The 19,783-nt window shown below is 46.5% G+C and overlaps 2 protein-coding genes across 3 annotated transcripts; one reads left to right on the plus strand and one right to left on the minus strand.

Annotated features, from left to right (window-relative positions):
• Window positions 1–1,422: 1,422 nt before the first annotated feature.
• On the plus strand, window positions 1,423–18,573 carry LOC128881323 (uncharacterized). Of its 2 annotated transcripts, none has more exons than XM_054132263.1 (15): window positions 1,423–1,664; window positions 2,322–2,944; window positions 3,146–3,921; window positions 5,223–5,454; window positions 7,867–7,921; window positions 8,627–8,908; window positions 10,205–10,504; window positions 12,058–12,473; window positions 12,975–13,187; window positions 13,259–13,621; window positions 13,730–13,841; window positions 14,315–14,730; window positions 15,137–15,358; window positions 15,930–16,272; window positions 17,065–18,573. In XM_054132263.1, the coding sequence occupies exons 1-15, from the start codon at window positions 1,425–1,427 to the stop codon at window positions 17,317–17,319; spliced, it is 4,848 nt and encodes a 1,615-aa protein (XP_053988238.1). In that variant the 5' UTR covers window positions 1,423–1,424; the 3' UTR covers window positions 17,320–18,573. The 2 variants fall into 2 exon arrangements, with proteins under 2 accessions (XP_053988238.1, XP_053988239.1); XM_054132264.1 differs by having other exon boundaries at window positions 17,031–17,202.
• A 99-nt stretch (window positions 18,574–18,672) lies between these two features.
• On the minus strand, window positions 18,673–19,741 carry LOC128881334 (39S ribosomal protein L30, mitochondrial). Its single transcript, XM_054132277.1, has 3 exons — window positions 19,360–19,741; window positions 19,139–19,265; window positions 18,673–19,055 (listed from the first exon to the last, which is right to left on the minus strand). The coding sequence occupies exons 1-3, from the start codon at window positions 19,491–19,493 to the stop codon at window positions 18,768–18,770; spliced, it is 549 nt and encodes a 182-aa protein (XP_053988252.1). The 5' UTR covers window positions 19,494–19,741; the 3' UTR covers window positions 18,673–18,767.
• Between the last annotated feature and the right edge of the window lie 42 nt (window positions 19,742–19,783).

A 19,783-nucleotide genomic window follows, 5' to 3' on the forward strand; every position in this document is an offset into this window, starting at 1 on the left:
GGTTCGCACGTTTGGGGGCTTTTCGCGTGAATCGAGTGGCACGAATAAAAAGAAAACTCGGCTTCGGAATGAGGGGATATATCTAAAACAAAGTAACCCGATGCTTTACAATTTTTCATTTTAAATAAAAAATCATTTACGTCTTAAAGCTTACACTTACCTGTCCATTCTGTAAATTTTGTTTGAAAATTAGTGGAAGCACGTGGTTTAACCGACGTACAAGTTCAAAGAAGTGCGAGGTAAAGGAGACTCGAATCTGGACTCGCAAAATTTAATTCCCTCTTTCTTCCTAATCGAATCAACGATTATTACTCGGACCAGCGAATTCGCGACGCGATTCTGAACAATTCTTTCGGCACCATTGACACCGTTCTTCCTCCCATCCAGGTTCTTTCCCACGGGCGACGGAGAAATTACACGAGTGGCGTCGTTAGCCCCAGGAATCGCGGGTCTCGTTTAGCCGTTCGTTAGACCAAGGCAAGTGTTAACTGGTGAAACCGACTCAGGTGTACGGGTTTCACCTGTTTCGGTGTTTCCCGTATGCTACGACAGGTGCTCGGCCTCGGCGTTTCGTCATCGTCTTTCTGCTATTCTTCCCGTTCTTCTCTATGTTCCTTTTTTTTTTTGTCATTGCGTTTGTGTCCCACGTAATTAGAACCGGACATGTATTTTCGGGCATCTACGGCCGATACGGGCCGATAGAAGACGTCTGCTACCCTCTTCTTTCCTGCGATCGTGTCCCTTTAACTTCGAGATGCCACGATAAGCTTCCTGTTACTTTCGTAGCGTGCGTCTTGGGTAATTATTGTTACACGAATTGGGGAATTCCCAGCGCGAATGGTAACGGAAAATTCCTTCCACACAACTAAATCGCTAGTGACCAAAGTATAATAAAAATAGTAGTATTGGAAACTTTTAAAAATTGTTCTCCAGCAATGTCTTTCAAAGATACCGTTCATCTTTGTCAAACGTTCCATTAACCCTTTGCACTCGAGGGCCGACTTAGAAGCGACAGTCTTTGTTTTAAATCTTAGATGTCGTCGAATCTCGAACTGTTTGTAACGATACTGGTTCATAAATAGGATTCTAAGCTGCAAACTGGTCCACTCTGGAGTGTTAGTATGATACTTAATTTCCACGACGCTCCAATCATGGTAGAAGAATGTTCAGTCGTCGAAATTTGTAGCTCTCTGTAATGAAACTGTTGTCGAGTGCAAAGGGTTCATTCTTCCAAGCAATGCAGAAATATTTGGTTCTACGATACAATGAAGTAAACCAAATTTTGAGGGATAGTACACGATTCTAGAGTGCATAGAATATAATCAAATTTTTATCCTGAACTTAAGAATTTTTTAGCGTGGTGCAAAACGCCCACTCGCGTAAAACGTTTCGCTTACTTAGGGCTTTGCTTTCTGCTTTCAGAGATGCTGAAGTGGACGGTCTCGAGATCGTTGTCAGCGAGCAGCTCGACGCCTCACGGTCCATCTAATTTGAACAAGGCGCCCCGTAGGCCTTTTCGAGACTTGTCCAACACGCCTCCCGCTGCTGGAACGAAAACCAGAAACATACCTGCCCAGACTGCCGAAAACGTTCCAGCGAGAACGACGCCAGCTCGTCGGAGGAGATGCAGAAGCCACGGCAGCGATTTGAGAACGTATTTTCAGGTATCGATCACGTCCCGTGTTTCACTGGTCCCAGCTGCTTGCTGTAACACTTTATCTGAGAGTCTATTTATAGGCTTTTCAGATGCGGTAACTACCTATCGACTGTGTTATTATTGATTGTCTACTCGCAATGCTTAGTTTGAAGAAATAAACGAGGCTCTTGATATACTTCGTAACAGTATACAGAAGCTGATGTCAGCGTAGATTAACACTAAACTTACCATGACCGGTCAAATGAGTGTTTTCTTTCGTGCATCATTCAATTTAACACCACGTAAATTATTTTTTCATTTAATTGAAAAAATTGTCTTTAATACTAGTGATTAGTTCCACCACAGTAGAAATAGTCACACATGAACGTCGATGGGATTGATGTTAATGTATACCGATGTAGACAACCCTCTTCTAAATTGTAGACTGTTTTTAAGTGAGCCCATAGAAAAAGAATATAATTCAGCTGGTATGCAACATATAGCAGTTGCTGGATTATTTTTACCCTAGAGTTTCAATCTACCGCCAAGGTTCCGCGTTACCAACCTTGTCCCCCATTCTCCTACCAGAAAATTATTCCGACCAAGGTTCTTTCCCCCTATAGATACGTAGACCGAATGAAATATATAGAAACGCGAGCTCGAAGCCTATCCGTTCGTTTTTCAGGCGACGAAGCCTAATTTGCGCGGGAACAAGCGCCAGTCGATGTCACAGCAGCCGGATAAGTCATCGGTCACAGAGAGCTTTTATCAGAGCACCCCGCGAGTCGACGCCGACATCGGTCCGCTAACGTTCTTCCCAGGCGGTAGCAAATGTTCCACGGCTCTGACTCTGCCCACGGATCCCGCGTTGTTCATGAAAACCAGGACGAAGAGCTTCCAGAGCGACAACGAGCTGCCGCAGAACATCGTGAACGAGGCCAGGGCGAACCTCCAGTCCCACGTGTCGGATTTCTTCCAGCAGATCTCCATGGCCACCAGCCCCGAAGACGTCATGGAGTCCGAGTCCGTTCCCCTCGCGAAGAACGGACATTACGCCACGAACGGCGAATCGAAGGCGAAGTTCGCCGATTGCGCTAAGTTGACGTACCTGCCGAAACTGGCGAGGATCACGAAGATCCACGCTCGATGCAAAACTCCGTATCACACCAAGAACGGCTCGTCGACTCCTTTTAAGACGAAGAGCCACGGTCAGACCCCGTTGGCTGGGAAACTCTCGACCTTGGCCATCGATCAGGATCTCCCCAAATTCGAAAATATGGACAACACCGTCACGGAAGTCCTCAATAGGTAAGCTGATTATTTACCTATTATTTAATTTAGACTAATTCCTTCAATAAACACAAAGGGTACGAATATTTCTGGGACTGACTGTGCATCCCACTAGAGTCGAAAAGGTTAAAGGGTTAAAGGGGCAAGGGTCGTTGTACGATAAATCTTACCCCATAAGGCCTCCCTTAGATCTGGTTATCATTTACCGTTGTTATTTAGGGAGCAAGAGATGAATTTCAGCGGCAAGACTGTGGCGGAAATTCTCTTGGGAGACGTGGAAGAGAGGAAGAAAGTCCTCGAGGGAGCTCGCGACGAGCAGAATCTGACGAAATCCGACCACACGTACGAGACGATCGTTGAACAAGAAGAGGAAACGGCGGCTCACAACGACAGCTCCGTCTCTTCAGCCAGTCAGCTTCTGGAGGATCCTTCGCCGATGTCCTGGGCGTTCTCTTCCCCTCCTAACGACCTGGACGGGGAGTTCACGCTGAAGAGACAGCGCGGTATACGGCGGAAGCGACACAGGAAGGACAACGAGAAGATTTACGAAGGAAAACGGGCGAAGAGACGATCGTTGAGTCACAGTCCGTCCACCAGCGGAAAAATGCAGAAGTCGCAGGATACTTTGATGGAAGCAGTGAATCCTAATGTAAAGAAACTCGCGTTGGAGACCGATCTGGACTCCACTTTGGACGAGAAGTGCGTGTTCGCGCCGAAGGCGTTGCTCTGCGACGTGGACGAACCTCCCAAAGACGAGGATGTCGGAAGGAAAGTCGGCTCCTGGGACCTGGACAGCCCAAAGTCGACGGTCACGGACGACTTTCAGAGCTCGAAATCGTTCTTGAACTCAATGTCGAACACCCCCGAGGCACCGTTGGTCGCGACCGTGAGGAGGTGCCTGAAGTACAGCCCTGAGAGCGAGCAACCCAGACCCAATAGCCATGGATCCATCGAGATCGAATACTCCGTCGTCGGCGATCAAATACACGTTCGAGGTATGTTTTCTCGCGGAACGTCGATTATCGAAAATATTGGCCGGTCGAAATATTTTCCATACCCGATCCCGAGGAAGGAACATCCCCTTCGTGCTCAGATTTATGTTTGGAGTGTAGACGAGCAATTTGCATACTTTTCAATATTTAAAAGCACTTGAGAAACGATCCATCATTGGAACGATAAAGTGGTACACAGGTGTTAGGTCTGAAAGGGTTGGGAAATTTCTGACAACTAGACTGTTAATATTTGCTTCTAACAGTGTATATTATCGTTGATCTTTTATATATTTGTCCATATCTCATACGTTATGGGACTTATCGTGAATACATTATCATCCACGATCACTTCGTCCCTGAAGAGGTTAAAATGACTTAGCCGGGGCTCTTTGGCTTCGTTCCCGTCTCTAGCCACGAGGAGTCGGATCTTACTTCTACATTCTTTACTTCTTTCTTTCCTCTTTCCTTTTTACTTTTGTTTTTCAAATGCCGTTTCTTTCATTTATTACCTGCCTTGCTATGCCATTGAACCCCACGAACTCGATCTCCGTCCGAATCAGCCTAACATACGAGATAGGCAGAAACGGGAGCAAAGTGTCGTAGCACGTAATAGCGGGGGTGGATTGGCCAGCTTAGCCGTGCGGAATCCGCGAGGTTCCCCGCGACGTGGTGGCGTCCCTGAAAGACTCTGGTGAAAGGGCATGCGCCGGTTCCTCGCGACGAGAGGGGGTGTTTCAGTTGGCACCCCGCGATAGACGACTGTGCCAGTAACCCACAGACCCTCCTGGCAATTCGCTCCCGGTTAGTAGGCCTAGCAACATTGATTCTTGGCGGTACACGTCCTTGCGTAAACAACCCTCGTGAAATCTTCCGAGGTCTCCTCTGTCTCGGGACCCTCGGTGGCGCGCTTACCCCTCCTAAGACGGAGGAAGCCGTCGATAAATCTTGGCTACCGCAGCGGTTTTCTCCGCGAACGCATCGATCTCCCGTTCCCGGTCCGAACGGAGAGTTTCTTCGACGTTTCGGTCCCGAGAACGAACAAGAAACTTTCCTCTCTCTTCGGCGGCAAGTAGTGCGAGTGCCGCATTGGTCAGACGCGAGTAGTGCGCGAGGGGTTACCGGGCGGGACGTGACAGCTCTTACCACACGTGTGTGGCGACAAGCTCCAAAGGAGACTCGTTTCGAGAGCGAGATTAATTCGAAGAAAAGGCTTCGACGTCGAGCTCGAGACGCGCGGGAATCCACCGTGTTCGAGGATGCGGAGAGGTCGTTGGTGATCTGACGAGTCTTTCTGTTTCGCGCAGTGATACGGTGCAAGGACCTGAGGAGGGTATACGAGGGTTCCATTCACGCTTACGTGAAGGTGAGCCTGAAAAACACGAACGGCGAGGGGGTGGTGAAGAGGACAGCGGTGCACCGGGCCACACCGAATCCCGTTTTCCACGAGACCTTGATACTGCCCTGTCCGGTGAACAACTGCACCAGCAAGCCCACGTCCCTGGACATCGCAGTCTGGCACAGGGATCGCCGTGCAAGGTGAGCATGCTCTAAAAATGGATTAATTATACTAAAGGAGAGAGGGACTCTGGCGTGGGTGACGATGACGAAAACCGCGTCGCGTAGCGATACAGGCATGATAAGGCAGATTGAAATATGGGTTGTGGATTGAATCGCGAGTCGCGTTGGGACGATGCGGTCGGGCTTCTTAAGGTCAGCGACTGATAAAGATCGTTTATTCGGAATATTCTGAAACATTGTGTACGAGTAAAGTGGATCGTTCGTTACGCAAAACTTTTTCGGCGGTGTCGAAATGCGATTACTGTCGGATCAATCCCAAGTGAAAAATGTAGATTTTGTTATAAAAGTGATATTTCCAAGATGATAAACTCTGTCTTACACTCTATCTTACGCAATCTATTTTTAAAAAATACGATGGATTTAATAATGCTGCTAAGTCCAAAGGAGAGACGGTGAAACTGAAGATAATAAAACAACGAGCCGGCACGTTCGAAAGAAGTACCTAAAGGAAACATTACTGGTACCATTATTGGCATCTAAGAAGATTTACTCCGGTGGATACACACGGTTTAAGTGGTTCTGTCCGTGCTACCACGGATGCACTGCAGTAGAACCATTCGAACCGAGCGTACCCTTCGGAGACGTTCTTTTTAGAAACCAATGATACGTTCTTCTTAATTCAGGTCTGATCCGTCTTTCTCTCAGCGCTGTAACCTCGAAGAGTTCTCGGTCCCGTTATCTCATTCGACGCACTGGACGTCCTTCCCTTAAACTGTTCATGTCACCATTAACCATTCCCTTGAGTAGTAATTGGCACGCTCGTGTACCGTGCAATTCGAGCCACGGATAACACCTTTCGGACCCGTAGTCGGTTAACTCGGTAACGATAGTTAACGCCGCTTCGTACTCGCGAGATACCAATCTCTCATGCAAGCCGAGCTTGCGTGCATCGCGGGAATGTTTCGGTACGTTTGCACCCGCGAAAGTTCGCATGGAATAAACATTTCTTCAGTGTATTTTTAGAATCAGTGCTTTCTGGTGTTTACGCGTAACAATGCAGGAATCGATGCACACGCCTTTGTGATTCGACGTGAAGCGTCCTTGGTTGCTCGTCGATGGAATTGTTTTCTCCGCGTCCTTCTGGGAGGAGATTACCAATTCATGTTACGGAACAAAGATGTTTCTTTTAAATATCGTATAGACCGGTGGCGTCACTAGGGAGTGGGGGATGAATGCGGACCGCAACGGATGATTCCGTCAGACGGGGTGGAATCTAAAAGAACGGCCTATGCGAAGTCTCGTATTAATTTTGATGAACTTTTTAATTAGTTTTACTTGGGATTCTTCTATTTGCGGAACTTTTACTTCGACCAAGGTGTATGAATACATTCAGTCTATGCCTACGATAACTCTACTTCAGTGGAAGAATTTTGTTGTTTATTGTAAACTAGACATGTAGGGATCGGAGAAATCTATATTCCTTTCTTCCCAGGATGGAATTCATATCTTATTCATATCTTGTTTTAAGTTCTCGAAAAGGAGACCGAGATGACATGGAATAAAGTTTCCTTCGCATCTACGTCTTTCCTGAGATGTCCCCCCTAGAAATACCTTCACGAAAACAACAAACGTTTCTCTGATCCCTGTACGTTTGATTTACGAGGAACGTTGGTCCTAAAACCATTTGATTCTGCGTAGACACGCGAGGTCCATGATACCGTCACCATGATTTACATGCACAGGGGCGACGCTAACCCCTAGCGACGCCGCTGATACGCTGCAGACAAATTGCAAGCCTTTTCTGAGAAAGAAAAATGAAACTTCTATTCGGGATGCAAGCCTCGTCTCCGTAGAAAGAGGTATCGAGGTCAAGAACTGCGACTCGGTTACGTTGCTTCGAGCCGAACGAGTTACACGGTTTCCGTTCCCAAACATTCACGACACCCCCGCGATAAGTTTCCGCGAAACGTCTGCGTTCGATCGTTCAACTCGCAAACGAGGGGACCGGCGTCCTCGTCTGGATGCTTCAGCTCGCTCGTGGTCTTTGTTCCGGAAGTGCGATAATTCAGCGGGTCGATAGACCGTCTCGAAACGAGATAATTTTCCTCCGATTCCCAAGCAACGGTCCATCCCGAATACCGAAACGAATTTCTAGGGTATACACGGATTCCTTGCGGTAGGAGGGGAATCGATTCCCTGGAAGCATGCGCACCGCGTTCGCCACGTGCACTTCGTCACATCCGCGCGTCCCTGCAACGATGCTTGCAGCGGTTCCTCCTCTTCGTGTAAATAGTCGCGTGGTGTGCGTGCCGCCTATGCGACCACGCTATCAGCCGCGTAACGTACGTATCCGCGTACCGTATCCGCGGGCACATGCACACACGTCCAGTTCGGCAACGGAGATTTATGCCTTCGTTCTGCGTGTTTCAGACGTAGCGAACTGTTGGGCTGCATGACTCTGCCTCTACCCCTGTCCCAAGACAAGGTAAATATATCAGCAATTTTTTTGTTTTTCATTACCTAAACGAGCACAACTTCCGAGTCGTCGCGTCGGGTAGAGAATTTTTGTTCGTCGCGAGACGGACGAGGAAGTTTCGTACACGTTCGCACGTCAGCTGTTTACCGGGATTCGTAAGTCTTCCTTGGCTTAAGGTCAGGGTTAAGCTCGTTACGGGGCAACGAAGCGGAACTTTGTTCGGCAAAGATTCACTTGCGTTTTGACCTCGTTAAAAGTGACAGCCGCCCGGTGGACGGGAGTAAATCGCGGCCGATCGGCTCGTAATTTCGACGATTCGTCTCGTTTACCGCGACACGTGAGCGTGCAACGATGATCGTGGTGGCCATTTACTGCGCGGTGTTCTTCGTGGTCGGTGTTCTGTTGAAGATCTTCATGTTCTGTTGAGACGATATGGGGAGAACGCTCGTGGGAACTGTTTAACGTCGGTTGCGCGCGTCGAAGGGATAAGCGTTTGAATAACGTATGAATGGAACGAACGAACTTCCGTCTCGAAACGCTTCGTGCTCCGGGACGGGAAGTCGTAAAATTTCGCGGAAGCTTTCGATCTAGGAGTAACGTGTTTGCAGTTCGAAATGATTTTTCGTTCGCGGAGGTAACCGCGGAGGTAATGTGCTGGTTTTCGTGAACGTAATCGTCGCGTTTGTTTGATCGAGACAATTGGGAATCTTTCAGGAAGCGACATGGCATCCACTAGAAGCAGGAACCGGTCGAAACACGAGCACACTCTACGCGGGTTTACCTCAAGACTGCGGTGTCTCGCCGCCCTTATCCAAGGACGGGGAACCAGATAATAATAATTCTGGAGCGGAGAACCTGACGTATTTGAGGCATCTGGAATTAGAGCCGGTGGATCCGTTGACTGGTTTGCCATTGCATCCGGGTTTCACTGCCAGGGGCGGTAGAACACCTTGCACCGTCACGAGGAGGCTGATAAGACAGTCTACTGCTAATCAGGTTGGTCGTTCCCCTCCTTTTACCGTAATATTCGATTTCACGTGTTCAAGTTTTCGCGAGCACCCTTCGATCGAAGTCTAGGCTTCCATATCTGACGATATTGGATTAGGTACCGATACGCTTAGAATTAGTACTTGATAGCATTAATCGAGAGGGTATTCTAGTCTCGAACGTCAATTTTCAGGTATTCCTTTGGATTTTTTTTCTTTAATTTATTTTTCTTTAATCTTTAATATATTCGTACACTCTATATCTATTAAAGAAATTTGTCTAATTTAAATGGTAGACTTCTTCATATTTCCAAATCAATTTTCTATTATAAATATGTACACGAATAAATTTCCGATACGTATATATTTAAAATTACAAATTTATGTGAAAACATGAAGCATTCATTTAAATTAGACACACTTCAATAAATATTGAGGATACGAATATTTATGGAATTAAGTGTACGTAATTTATTTGTAACGAAAATGATCAAAAGTGGACGGTAATATAGGTGATCTTGTACAGGCCCTTTTGAAAAAGTCAAGAAATATGTTAATTATGTTATGATAATCATTTTGGACGAATACCACAAAAGATACATTTTTTGATAGACCGAGACTTAGAATCTCCCTTTAACGTTGAAGTCGGTTTGACAGTCGCTGAAAGCAATTGATCAACGTCGAGAAAGATCACCTCTGTAACTGTATAGCGAAAAGTCATTTTCCTCTCGCGCAATTGCCCCGAGAGACTCGCAGCGGGTGTACTTATAGCTGCCATTACGGCAATAGGCCTAATCGTAGGTCTTGAAGTAGGCTTTTTTTCAAACCCCGCTGGCGACTCCATTATCGACGCACGCCTGGTACCGTGCCCCGTTGCGACCCCTGTTGCAGCTAGCTTCGTCGAAGGCCCTCCCGAGGCACGAGCACTTCGTCTCCAAGTTATTAGACCCCCTTGGGGTGTCTACGTTTAGCATAATTTGCCATTGAATATTTCACAAGTACCGTGGATCCGACAGGATGGTTGTCCTGCGTGCATTAGATCAAATGTTGAAACAAAAATTAATATACTTTTACAGAAAATATTAAGCCATAAAAGAAATAATTAATTCTTTGAGTGTCGGAGGAAATTTGTATAATTGAGCAAAATTATAGCACTTACAACTTCGAGCACTCGAAGGGTTAACGTCAGAATGTGCCCCACTCGAAACCATTCAACTTTGTAATAATATCGAGGCCAACAGCATCCATGTATTTTTACTCTACAAACATTTGCACTATCTTTGATGAAACGTTTCTTTTTTCGCAGGTCCCATGGGGCTTTTCATTGTCCTGGGGAAGACCGCCCCGAGTGGAACGCGTGGACCCTGGCAGCCCAGCGGAACGCTCAGGTCTGAGGCCAGGTGATCACGTGGTGTTCGTCGAGATGACGAACGTGGTGACGAGGCCACGGGAGGAGATTCTTGGATTGATCCAGGCGGCCACGAATCAGCTGATACTGGAGGTTTACCGGAAAGGAGGGCAGGTTCACGCGTCGATGCCACGGCCTAGCTCGATGAACGTCAGCCTGCAGCAACCACAGCAGCATGCGGTTGCGTTCAGCGCCGAGGTCGGTACAGGCGTTCTGGTCTGAACTCGGCAGGATCGTTTCGCATTCGAATCTCTACGGGACGAGAACGTACTGCAGGAAACGAGAGAAAAAAAGGCCTCGATCTGCTCGTAGCTTCGCTTGTCTTGTCTATTCCTCTCCTTTGATTCGCATTATTTTGTTTTCCATTCGCGTTCTTTGACCATATGAACCGACACCCGCGAATCCAACAAAAAAAAAATATATATATATATAGATACATATCTTTGATTATTTATATCGACAAGCAGTATTTGCGTTCATTTTATTACTTTTGCTCGGAGTGACGATTCGAGACGCAAAACGAGGTTCATGTTTGACGAACGTTTCGTCGATTGCATTAATTTACATCCGTCGCGCGGAAGACGATACCAGGCTTCTCTCGAAACGGTTCCCCGGAACCGCATAACCGAGTTGTGCGAGCTGCGACACGCTGCATGCGTACTTCAGAGCTTACTTTTACGTTTATCCGTTGCACGGCATGCCGCGCGACGCTCCTGTACATTCATTTTCGTGACTGTGTTGTACTTATATGTAAACGCGTAGTGTATAGCGCGTGCCCCATTCCTCTGTTGGGGGGACACGGTTAAGTTATGTTTTGTAATTCCAACGGTTGTTCTTTTTTTTTTTTGTTGTTCAACAAGTTCTGTTTCAAACCATCCATTGCGTTTCGTTCATTTATTTCACCCTTATCCCTTAATTTTAAGCGCATTCGTCGAAATCGTCGTCGGTTCAGAAAATGTAAGGACCAAGGGTGCTCTTGTCCGAAGGTAACGTGCTTTCGCGGATTGCTAGAGCATAAGTTCTAGTACTATGGATCGTCGCCATCGCCATGATCATTAGGCATACACTCTTCGTTCCGCGAAGGCACATTAACCCTTTCAGACCTGGTGTCCACAATTGAGGACACCGAATTTAAAAATTACCAACACTATCGACCAGTTTTCCTCGTAAACTACCTTACTAGGACTTTTTTTTTTTATCTTTTCCATACTAATTTTAGTCCAAGTTAACCCTTAAAATTAAATTACATTCGTACGAGAAAAAAAATAATTCAGGTCTGAAAGGGTTAAAACCGGAAGACGAAAGAGTCCTTGTCTTGCGAGTGCATGCGTGTCGAAAACACGGCGATTTCCGTGACTCGAATGTTGTTCTGTGTTGCGTTTCATATTTCGAAGGACCCATATGAAATTTTCAAGTTTGAGATGACATGTGTATCGTGAATGATTATTTTACCCCAATATGGTATATTATTAAACGTAATTTTTGACCGTTTAGGGGACTCTTCGTTGAAATGTGTTCTCGCACGGAGTCGAATGTGCACCTTGTCGTTACGCAGTCTGTAAATTCGTCCGTTGATTCTCGCAACGACGCGCATGTTGCCTCAAACCTGAGGAATCGATGGCAGTCCTACGAATATGAAACACGGCTCGTCGTCGAAACGATTCTCCTGCATGCACCGCTACGATCACGTAAGCGTCATCCATTTAAACTGGAACGTATGGCACGACTTTTGCGAGTGGACGCGCGTTCAGGTTTTCCCGAACCTGGCACCGGATGCGCCGCCGGAGGAGGAGCTTACCGTTCGAGAGTCGCGGTACTGGGGCGTCCTGAAGAGCGGGCACACGCGATTCATGACGCCGTTGCTCGAGAGACGCGACGTGTTGTCCGCCGCGGATTACCTGATACTATTCCAAAATCTCGACGAGTTGCTCAAGATCTCGGAGGAGATCCGCGACGAGGGCGGAGGGGTTGACAGTTACTTTTGCCGCGTTCCCCGCATTACCGCCGCCTACAGAAGATACCTAAGCGGCCTGCAACGAGCCTGTTGCCTCCTGGTTGCTCTCAGACGGAACACGGCCTTCGCGAAGCTCGTCTGCGAGCCCGCCGTTCCGCAGAAGAGACGTCCCGATCTCACGGGCCTTTTGCTCCTGCCTCTAGAACACTACAGGTGCGTTCGCAGTCGTTGGTAAAGGCGTAGGTGCGCTTAGGGAGACGATGAACGGGTCAATATTCGTTATTTCAATGTTTGTTCTGGTAGTCTCATCCAGACTGCACTGTTGAAAACTTTGTGTTATATTCGAGTCACATGTCCAAAACGGTCCATCAATATTTTTGTGTTAACTTATCGTATCATGCCTGCGTCGATCGATAACACAAGCTAAGGTATCTAATGTGATAAAGCGATATGAATGAAAAAGTATCTATTTTCCTAATAAAATAGAAATTAAAATGAAATAGAATAGAAATAAAATAGAACCCTATTTTAACACAAAACGTTTTTTGGGATCAAATGACACATTCAACTTTAGTTAAGCTTACATTTGATTGTGTAAAATAATCGACACAAAACATTTAACCAATGGAGTTTTTTACGCAAGAATACAAGATTTTCAACTGTGTGCTCTCATTGAGAAGGTGATCGAAATCTTTACCGAACTTTCCTTCGCAGAGAGATGACGAGACTGTTGGGCCTTGCGTCGCCGAGGAATTGCCAGCAAGCCAGAGACCTGGCCCAGGGATACAGGGAAGCCACGGCCAACGCTGGCGTGATGGAACCGCCGCGCGATACTGGAAGGCCTTTGCTTAGCTTGCAGGAGGTCGAGTCCCGGCTAGTTTTCGCGAGATGCAAGCCATTCACTCTGGCCATGCCCGGAAGACAATGGTCTGATTGCCGTGATTCCGAAAGACGAGCGGAATTCGGCTGTCGCTTTTCTCATCTGTACGCCATTTTAGGCTGTTCGGGGGTGCGCTCGCGAAAGTGGAGGGTCGGGCGCGGTTGCAGCCCTCGTGGGCGTTGCTCCTCACCGATCTCCTGGTGTTCGCACGAGTCTCCAGAGATCGCGTTCTGTTCGTCACCGAAGAGCCGCTGCGGCTGTCGAACATCGCCGAGGCTTGCTTCACCGTTCGTAAAAGGCCCACGGAGTTTCGGCTGCAGATCGCCATCAATCCCAGCGGGAACGCCGAGAACGGTCACATCGAGGTGACAAACAGCGGTGGTTGCAGCCCTCACAGTCGGCCGCGAAGACGGGTGATGGTATTACGCGCCCCCACTCCGGAATTAAAGGCCGTTTGGCACAATCTTCTTCAACGACAGATGTAAGTGTTCGTTTTCGAGAAACTCCGATGGGTACTCCGCAAATTCAGACTACGACGAAACACGCATTTGGGACGCTCGTTTGTCTACACTAATCCGTTGTATTTTAGAATCTATGTGAATACAGGCTATGGGGGCACGCCGACCCAAGACAGTCCTGAAGAGAGTCCGATCGCTGGTAGCAATTTCATCGCTGTTAGGGAACCCACGGAAAGTTCGCAGGTGAGTCGAGAGCCTCTCTTGAGGACTCTGGGGAATCCTCGTGAGAAACGATTGTCGGCAGGATTATCTCGAAAGTTAGATGAAAATTAGTTGGCGATGCGTAGATCAAAAGTGACGATGAGCATGATGACTGAAAATGCAAGCAGGGGCAATTGAAAGTTCTTGTTCGTTGTGTTGCAATTCGAGGATGTAGTGGAACTCCGTCTGAAGTTCGGGGCTTCCTTCGGACCCTTATATACCATCTCCTGGCTTGTCATGGAGCTATTCGTCAACCAGATTGTCAACCAGCTCCTTGCCCTGGTCTCTAGCTCAGCTTCTACCCCTTCTAAATTCCGTATCAACATCATTGTATAATACACATATACATTGCGAAAAATTATGCCGACAGCTGTTTTCCCTATAAGGATTCTCTAGGGCTAACGAGCCCTTTCTTCGCGAAAGAGGGTAATCAGAGCGTAATCGAGCGTCGACAGACCACTAGGGAGTCGCAGAAACCAGACGAAGAGAAAGAGTCCCATTCGGCCGAGAGTATCGACACAATCATCAAGAATTCGAGGGAAGACAATCATCTCGCCCAGTGGGTGCGCAACTCCCGTCACATTCCACCTCCGGATCACGAGGAGGCGCCGATCGAGGAATGGACGCCCGAGGAGCTGGCGGCCAGAGCTCCCAAGGAGACCATCAACGAAACGGATAGGGAGCAGAGTATTCAAACGGAGGAAGTCATCGCCGAGGTGGTGACCTCCGATGTCGAGCAGCAGAGCACAGCTTCCAGCGCGAGTCTCAGCACGGTCAAGTCCAATAGCGTGACGAACAGGAAGAACGGGAGCCTTGGGTCCTCGAAGGAGAATTCGACGAGCTCGATTAACATTTGCAGACGATGTCACAGGTAACCTGACTCGAAAATTGTTAACACAAAATCTACCACGAGTGGTCAAAATTATCGTTTTCAACTTTTGTGTATAGTTCTTATATACAGTATATAAATTATATACAATTGTTTATAATTATATAAAAGTGTCTTGAAGGCCAGGCTGGTAGAAATAGATGCAAATGAAATGTCGATAGGTTTAGTGTTAAGGGGGTGATCCAGTCTGGAGCCTTGATTCTCAGGTACTACTTTTTTTATATCCGTAAGGAATATTTTCATGAGGTACTGCGATATACATCATTTATTTTCGATAAGCACCATCAAAATTAGTCGTAATACGAATTTTTTAACGTTCTAGACTAGAATACCCCTTTAAAGATAATGGACGCCTTAACGTTAGCGAATGATGGGGTTGTGATCGTAGATCGGGTTGTCCCACACCGCCTTTAATAAGGGATCCGTTTTCCCCACTGCCTCCGAAAATCTCGGTTATGCCACCGACACCGGATCTGTGCACCAGACACAGACTGAGGAATGGTCTTCACGACAGTCCCGGACGCAACAGTCCCAGTTACACTCCCGCCGATGGAAACACGGAGGATGGCAGCGAGGACGACCTCGACTGCGATGGTGAACCGCCTTACAGGTAAACAAAATTACTATAATATAATGAACCGAGTAAAATAGAAATAAAAAGTAGTATGATGGCCCCTTCAAATCTTCCGAGTTCCGTTCGTACCGAGAATAGTTTGAGCAACAATGGTCCACTTTGTACTGATCAAATTCTATGTTGTCCAATATTAACCCTTTAAGTACTATGGACGCACATTGTCCAGAAGAAGCTATCGATGTGAACTATGAACGCATATATGTGTTTGTGTTGTTTGTTCTTTCTGGTCTTCCCCTTGAGACACAATTATCAGTTATTTGCATATGATTTTATTATATTTATTAAGTTGAAATATTTCGATTCATTAATATTCAAGTTAAGACTTACGGTTTAATGTTTCGGTATAATAATTAATTACAAGAAACTTCCGTTCACAGAGCCTCAACTGCTAAACGCGTGCCGTCCGCATGTATTGCTTTGATCATGAATATTTAGGACTCAAAGGGTTAAATAATATTACGTGATAATTTCTGTAGTCGCGAGGACCTATTTTACACTGGTCGAGCCACCGGGCCACCCATCACCCGATTAATTCGATTATCTTCAGAGCCTTGAGAAGATTCGGCACGATGAGCAGCCTGGATCAGGACGACGAGCTCGAGGAGCAGGGAGACGACGACAATCGAGACACCGAGTCTCCGCCAACAGGGTTAAGAGCCTGGACAGCCAGGGCGAGCAGCTACGTGGTTAGCAAAATGGTTCTGCTCGAGCAACTAGGCGAGGGTGTCGGTGGTTACCTTCTTCAGCCTCCAGTTCCCCCAGAAAGGACCGAATACTCTTTGGATCCAAACGACGACGAGGGCACCACGTCTGGGGCTACCTCTGGAGACGATATCTGGGGAACACCGACTTCCGGTGGTCCAGACGACGAAAGCTTTCCCGCTAGCTCGGTAATGATACAGTCTACCTTAAAATACCACTACACCTTGGCATTTGAAGGTACTGGCGTGAACCCGATCGATCGCTGATCGGTATATGCTTTGGCGATTGGATACGATCGATGAAAATTTTTAACAATTTTTAATATCGCATCGATAGCAGCTTCGAAATTCTTGCTGCCTATATTATACGCGCGTATTTCATCTTCTTGAACGATCTCGCTTCTTTTTCCATCTTAATCTCACTATGAAATATTAGGGTGGACCAACAGTTATCGCTGATTCTTCTCCCTTCTTCCTGTGTCCTTTTTTGACGAATGTTTAAACTAAGTATTCGAGTTTCATGTCGCGTACATTTTGCATTTTATATTTCTCGTTTGAAATGCCCCAGCTAGTAAAACGTAAAACTCGAATACTCCCATTCACCCGAAACATGCATCGAAGAAGAACATAGAAACGAAGAAAAATCGCGCGAAACCGTTGTTTCGCCCTAACAGCTTGCTTGTAAATACACGACACCAGCAGACCAACGGGCCCGAAATGTTAAAGGTAAGGTGCTCTTACTTCTGCGAACTTGGTTCGTTGCTCTATTCCTAGAATCGCATTATATTCCTATCCACTACCAAAGTATCGGGGACGACGGGATGTGTCCGTACCTTCGCCGAGAACGAAACACGAAAACGAGCGACAGAGTCGGTGGGAGAGACAGAAGTTAGTCCGTAAGCTTGGCACGCATCTGCATGACAATTGCTTGCCCTTTGTTTGCAAAGAATCACTAGCCCGAGCTGTGCCTGACTTCCCTAGCCGCCGCCGAACGGTGTGAGCAACGCGGCCGCCTCTGGAGAGGACAACTACGGTTTGAACTTGTCGGCGGAGGACGACGCCGACCAGGAGTCCGAGAACGAAGACTGCAACCTGCCCGAGCTGAACATGGATCAGCTTCTCGGCAGCGGGAGTTTGAGCTCGTTGAGGTGTTTTCTGGGCAGACGAAGATTGGAGCCCCTCCCAGAGGAGGAGGACTCGCCTGGTAGCGGAAAGGATCAAGTGGGATGGTGGTGACAGAGGTTTCACACGGCGACGTCAAAGAACGTCGGCTCGAGTTCCGATGCGTACGAACGAGATCGCATCTTCGCCAAGCTGAGCCAGGAGGACGAGGAGTTCCGCAGGAAGATAGTAAATCTCCATAGAAAGCTGTCGGACGTGGACAACAGTTACCCGACCATGGAGACAGAGTCCTCGGACACCTTGAGGATCACCATGGAAGCTGAACGGTTGAGGGAACTCGAATCGGTGGCAAGGAGAGCCGAGGAGACCAGCAGTAGGAACGCCGAGAGACTCGGAGCGGAAAGGGATGCTTACTCCGCCGCCGAGGCTGCGGACGCGAAGAATCGCCGGTTCAAAAAAGGAGACGGCCAACACGGTCGAAGAAGACAAATGGAGCTGTTCCAACGAAAGACGAAGAAGCTGGAGGAGGACACGGACAACGACGGCAGTCCCACCAGGACCACCGAGAAGAATTTCTTGAATCGTTTGAGAATAAAGAGACGCAGCATGAAGCTGTTGAGCTTCTTGAGCGGGAGGGCTTCCGACAGGTCGCAGGAGGAACGCGCCACGAGACTTTTGAGAATGTACATGCCCGAGAAGGGATCCAAAGCACAAAATACTATTTCTATTCATCATACGTCCAGGGACAGGCGATTTTGGAAACTTCGGAGCCGGAGGCGAACCAACTCCTCGTAAACAGGGGAGAGGTTACACGATTATGGAGAGGAACGGATGGTGGAACGGCCGTGTCTTTGTTATTAGGATCTTCCAGTATTCGAGTTATTCAAGTTTTTTGAATTCTATTTAAGCATGTAACAGGTTGAACTTGTTTTCATAGGATCTAGCGTAACCGTACGGAATTAGGTTTACGATTACACGTAGTGGAACTCTATCTCTTCGTCCTGTAAACGATTTCAAAGTAAATCAGTACTCTCTCACCGAGAACGGTTAGCCGATTAAAAATAAAAAAAAAAAAGTTCCAGAATGTAAAAGTTGCGTCCTGTATCGTAGCGCGCTTTGTCAGATTTTTAAAGGAACGGTCCCTTTCGGAAAGGATTCGAAACGGCCTAGTGGATTGTCTTCGTGACGTACGTTCGAGGTGTTTCGTTTATCGCGTAAGACTGCTCGTTAACGATTCTAGTCTCGCTCATTAAAATTTAGATACGATTTATTATTTAATTTTTGAAACACCGTATTTACGTAGGCCCGCACGACTGACCCAAAGCGGCACTCATCTTCCACCGATAGATCTTGCTCGAATATACAAAATGAGGAAAAATTGTAAAAAAAAACACTGAAATTTTAACATTACTGTTGGTAGGTTGTAACACGGTCGTACGGCTGTAATCGACATACAAATAAAATATATTATTTGTTCAGCGGTTGCATTTTTATTTCCTAATATGGTATAACAAATAAAGGTACAAGTTTATCATACATTATAAATTCCAGTACTTATTGTATTAGATGAGAGTTCCTTTAACCCACTGCAGCCTAAGCTTCTCAGATATAGTTGTGTATTCTAAACGTTTCGGGCACTTCCGTGCATTTATGGTAGCTTCGTAACGGGCAGGATCTAGCTTCCCGTAACAGGTCAGAGTTCCAAAGTCGCTGACATAGACGTCCGATAACTCATCCACAATTGGTAGCTTCTCAGGTAATTTCACTGGAGTGACCTTTATCAAATGTTTAATTTTCCAAAGCATGGCACACATTTCTGGTGTGTTTTTTACAAATACTCTATTATATTTCTGCAACAGAAATGTTCAATGTGCGATACACACGAGCGCAAAAGAATTACAAATCACTCAAAAGATAGAATTTAATTCTTTACAGATTCCTCGAAGCCCAATGATAGAAGCATATCTTTATCCCACCATGGATTGCCAGAAAAACGTCTAATTCTCTCTACCATGAAGACTTTCGCTGGTGTAATCGGAGGATCCTCAAAATCTTTATTACTGAAACAAGAAAGCATTTAGAGTTGATGAGCAATAACAAAGAATGTAGATAAAGCAAATAATAACAAATTTAAGGTATTGGTCATTGTCTTACCGTGGGTAATACTTGACTTGCTCGAACTTGACAGCATCCTCACGCCAATGTTTAGAATCTTTTCTAGAGTGTTTATGGCGTACAAATGTTAATAGAACATTCATACGATTTACCATTGCCGATTTAAATGCCATGATAAATGTTCAACTATGTAACTTGAGGTTATGTACACTTCGCAAAGTTATATATATTCGCCAATAACGATCACGTTGCAATCAAATTGCGTACTTAATAATCGGGCAACTATTTTTAATGTTTTTTAACGTTAAATAGTTAATAGATATTTCTGCTTTGTAATATATTTAATTTTTCATTTAAATTATGATTTGTCCCAAAAACAGGTAAAACAACGGTATCACCATCTCGCGGTAAAAGATTCGAACTAAAATTCCGACCTCCGTACAGCGCACCACCGGGAAAACGC

The sequence above is a fragment of the Hylaeus volcanicus genome, chromosome 8 (genome assembly GCF_026283585.1).
Source record: "Hylaeus volcanicus isolate JK05 chromosome 8, UHH_iyHylVolc1.0_haploid, whole genome shotgun sequence".
Lineage (NCBI taxonomy): Eukaryota > Metazoa > Arthropoda > Insecta > Hymenoptera > Colletidae > Hylaeus > Hylaeus volcanicus.

What these genes read in the sequence shown, in the direction of transcription:
- LOC128881323 (XM_054132263.1), top strand. Translation starts at nt 1,425, where the DNA reads ATGCTGAAGTGGACGGTCTCGAGATCGTTGTCAGCGAGCAGCTCGACG. An exon ending in CGGTTGCGTTCAGCGCCGAG is followed by an intron (nt 10,505 to 12,057) that starts GTCGGTACAGGC and finishes ACGCGCGTTCAG; the next exon opens with GTTTTCCCGAACCTGGCACC. An exon ending in GATGGTGAACCGCCTTACAG is followed by an intron (nt 15,359 to 15,929) that starts GTAAACAAAATT and finishes GATTATCTTCAG; the next exon opens with AGCCTTGAGAAGATTCGGCA.
- LOC128881334 (XM_054132277.1), bottom strand. Translation starts at nt 19,493, where the DNA reads ATGGCATTTAAATCGGCAATGGTAAATCGTATGAATGTTCTATTAACA. An exon ending in CAAGTCAAGTATTACCCACG is followed by an intron (nt 19,266 to 19,359) that starts GTAAGACAATGA and finishes TTCTTGTTTCAG; the next exon opens with TAATAAAGATTTTGAGGATC. An exon ending in CATTGGGCTTCGAGGAATCT is followed by an intron (nt 19,056 to 19,138) that starts GTAAAGAATTAA and finishes TTTCTGTTGCAG; the next exon opens with AAATATAATAGAGTATTTGT.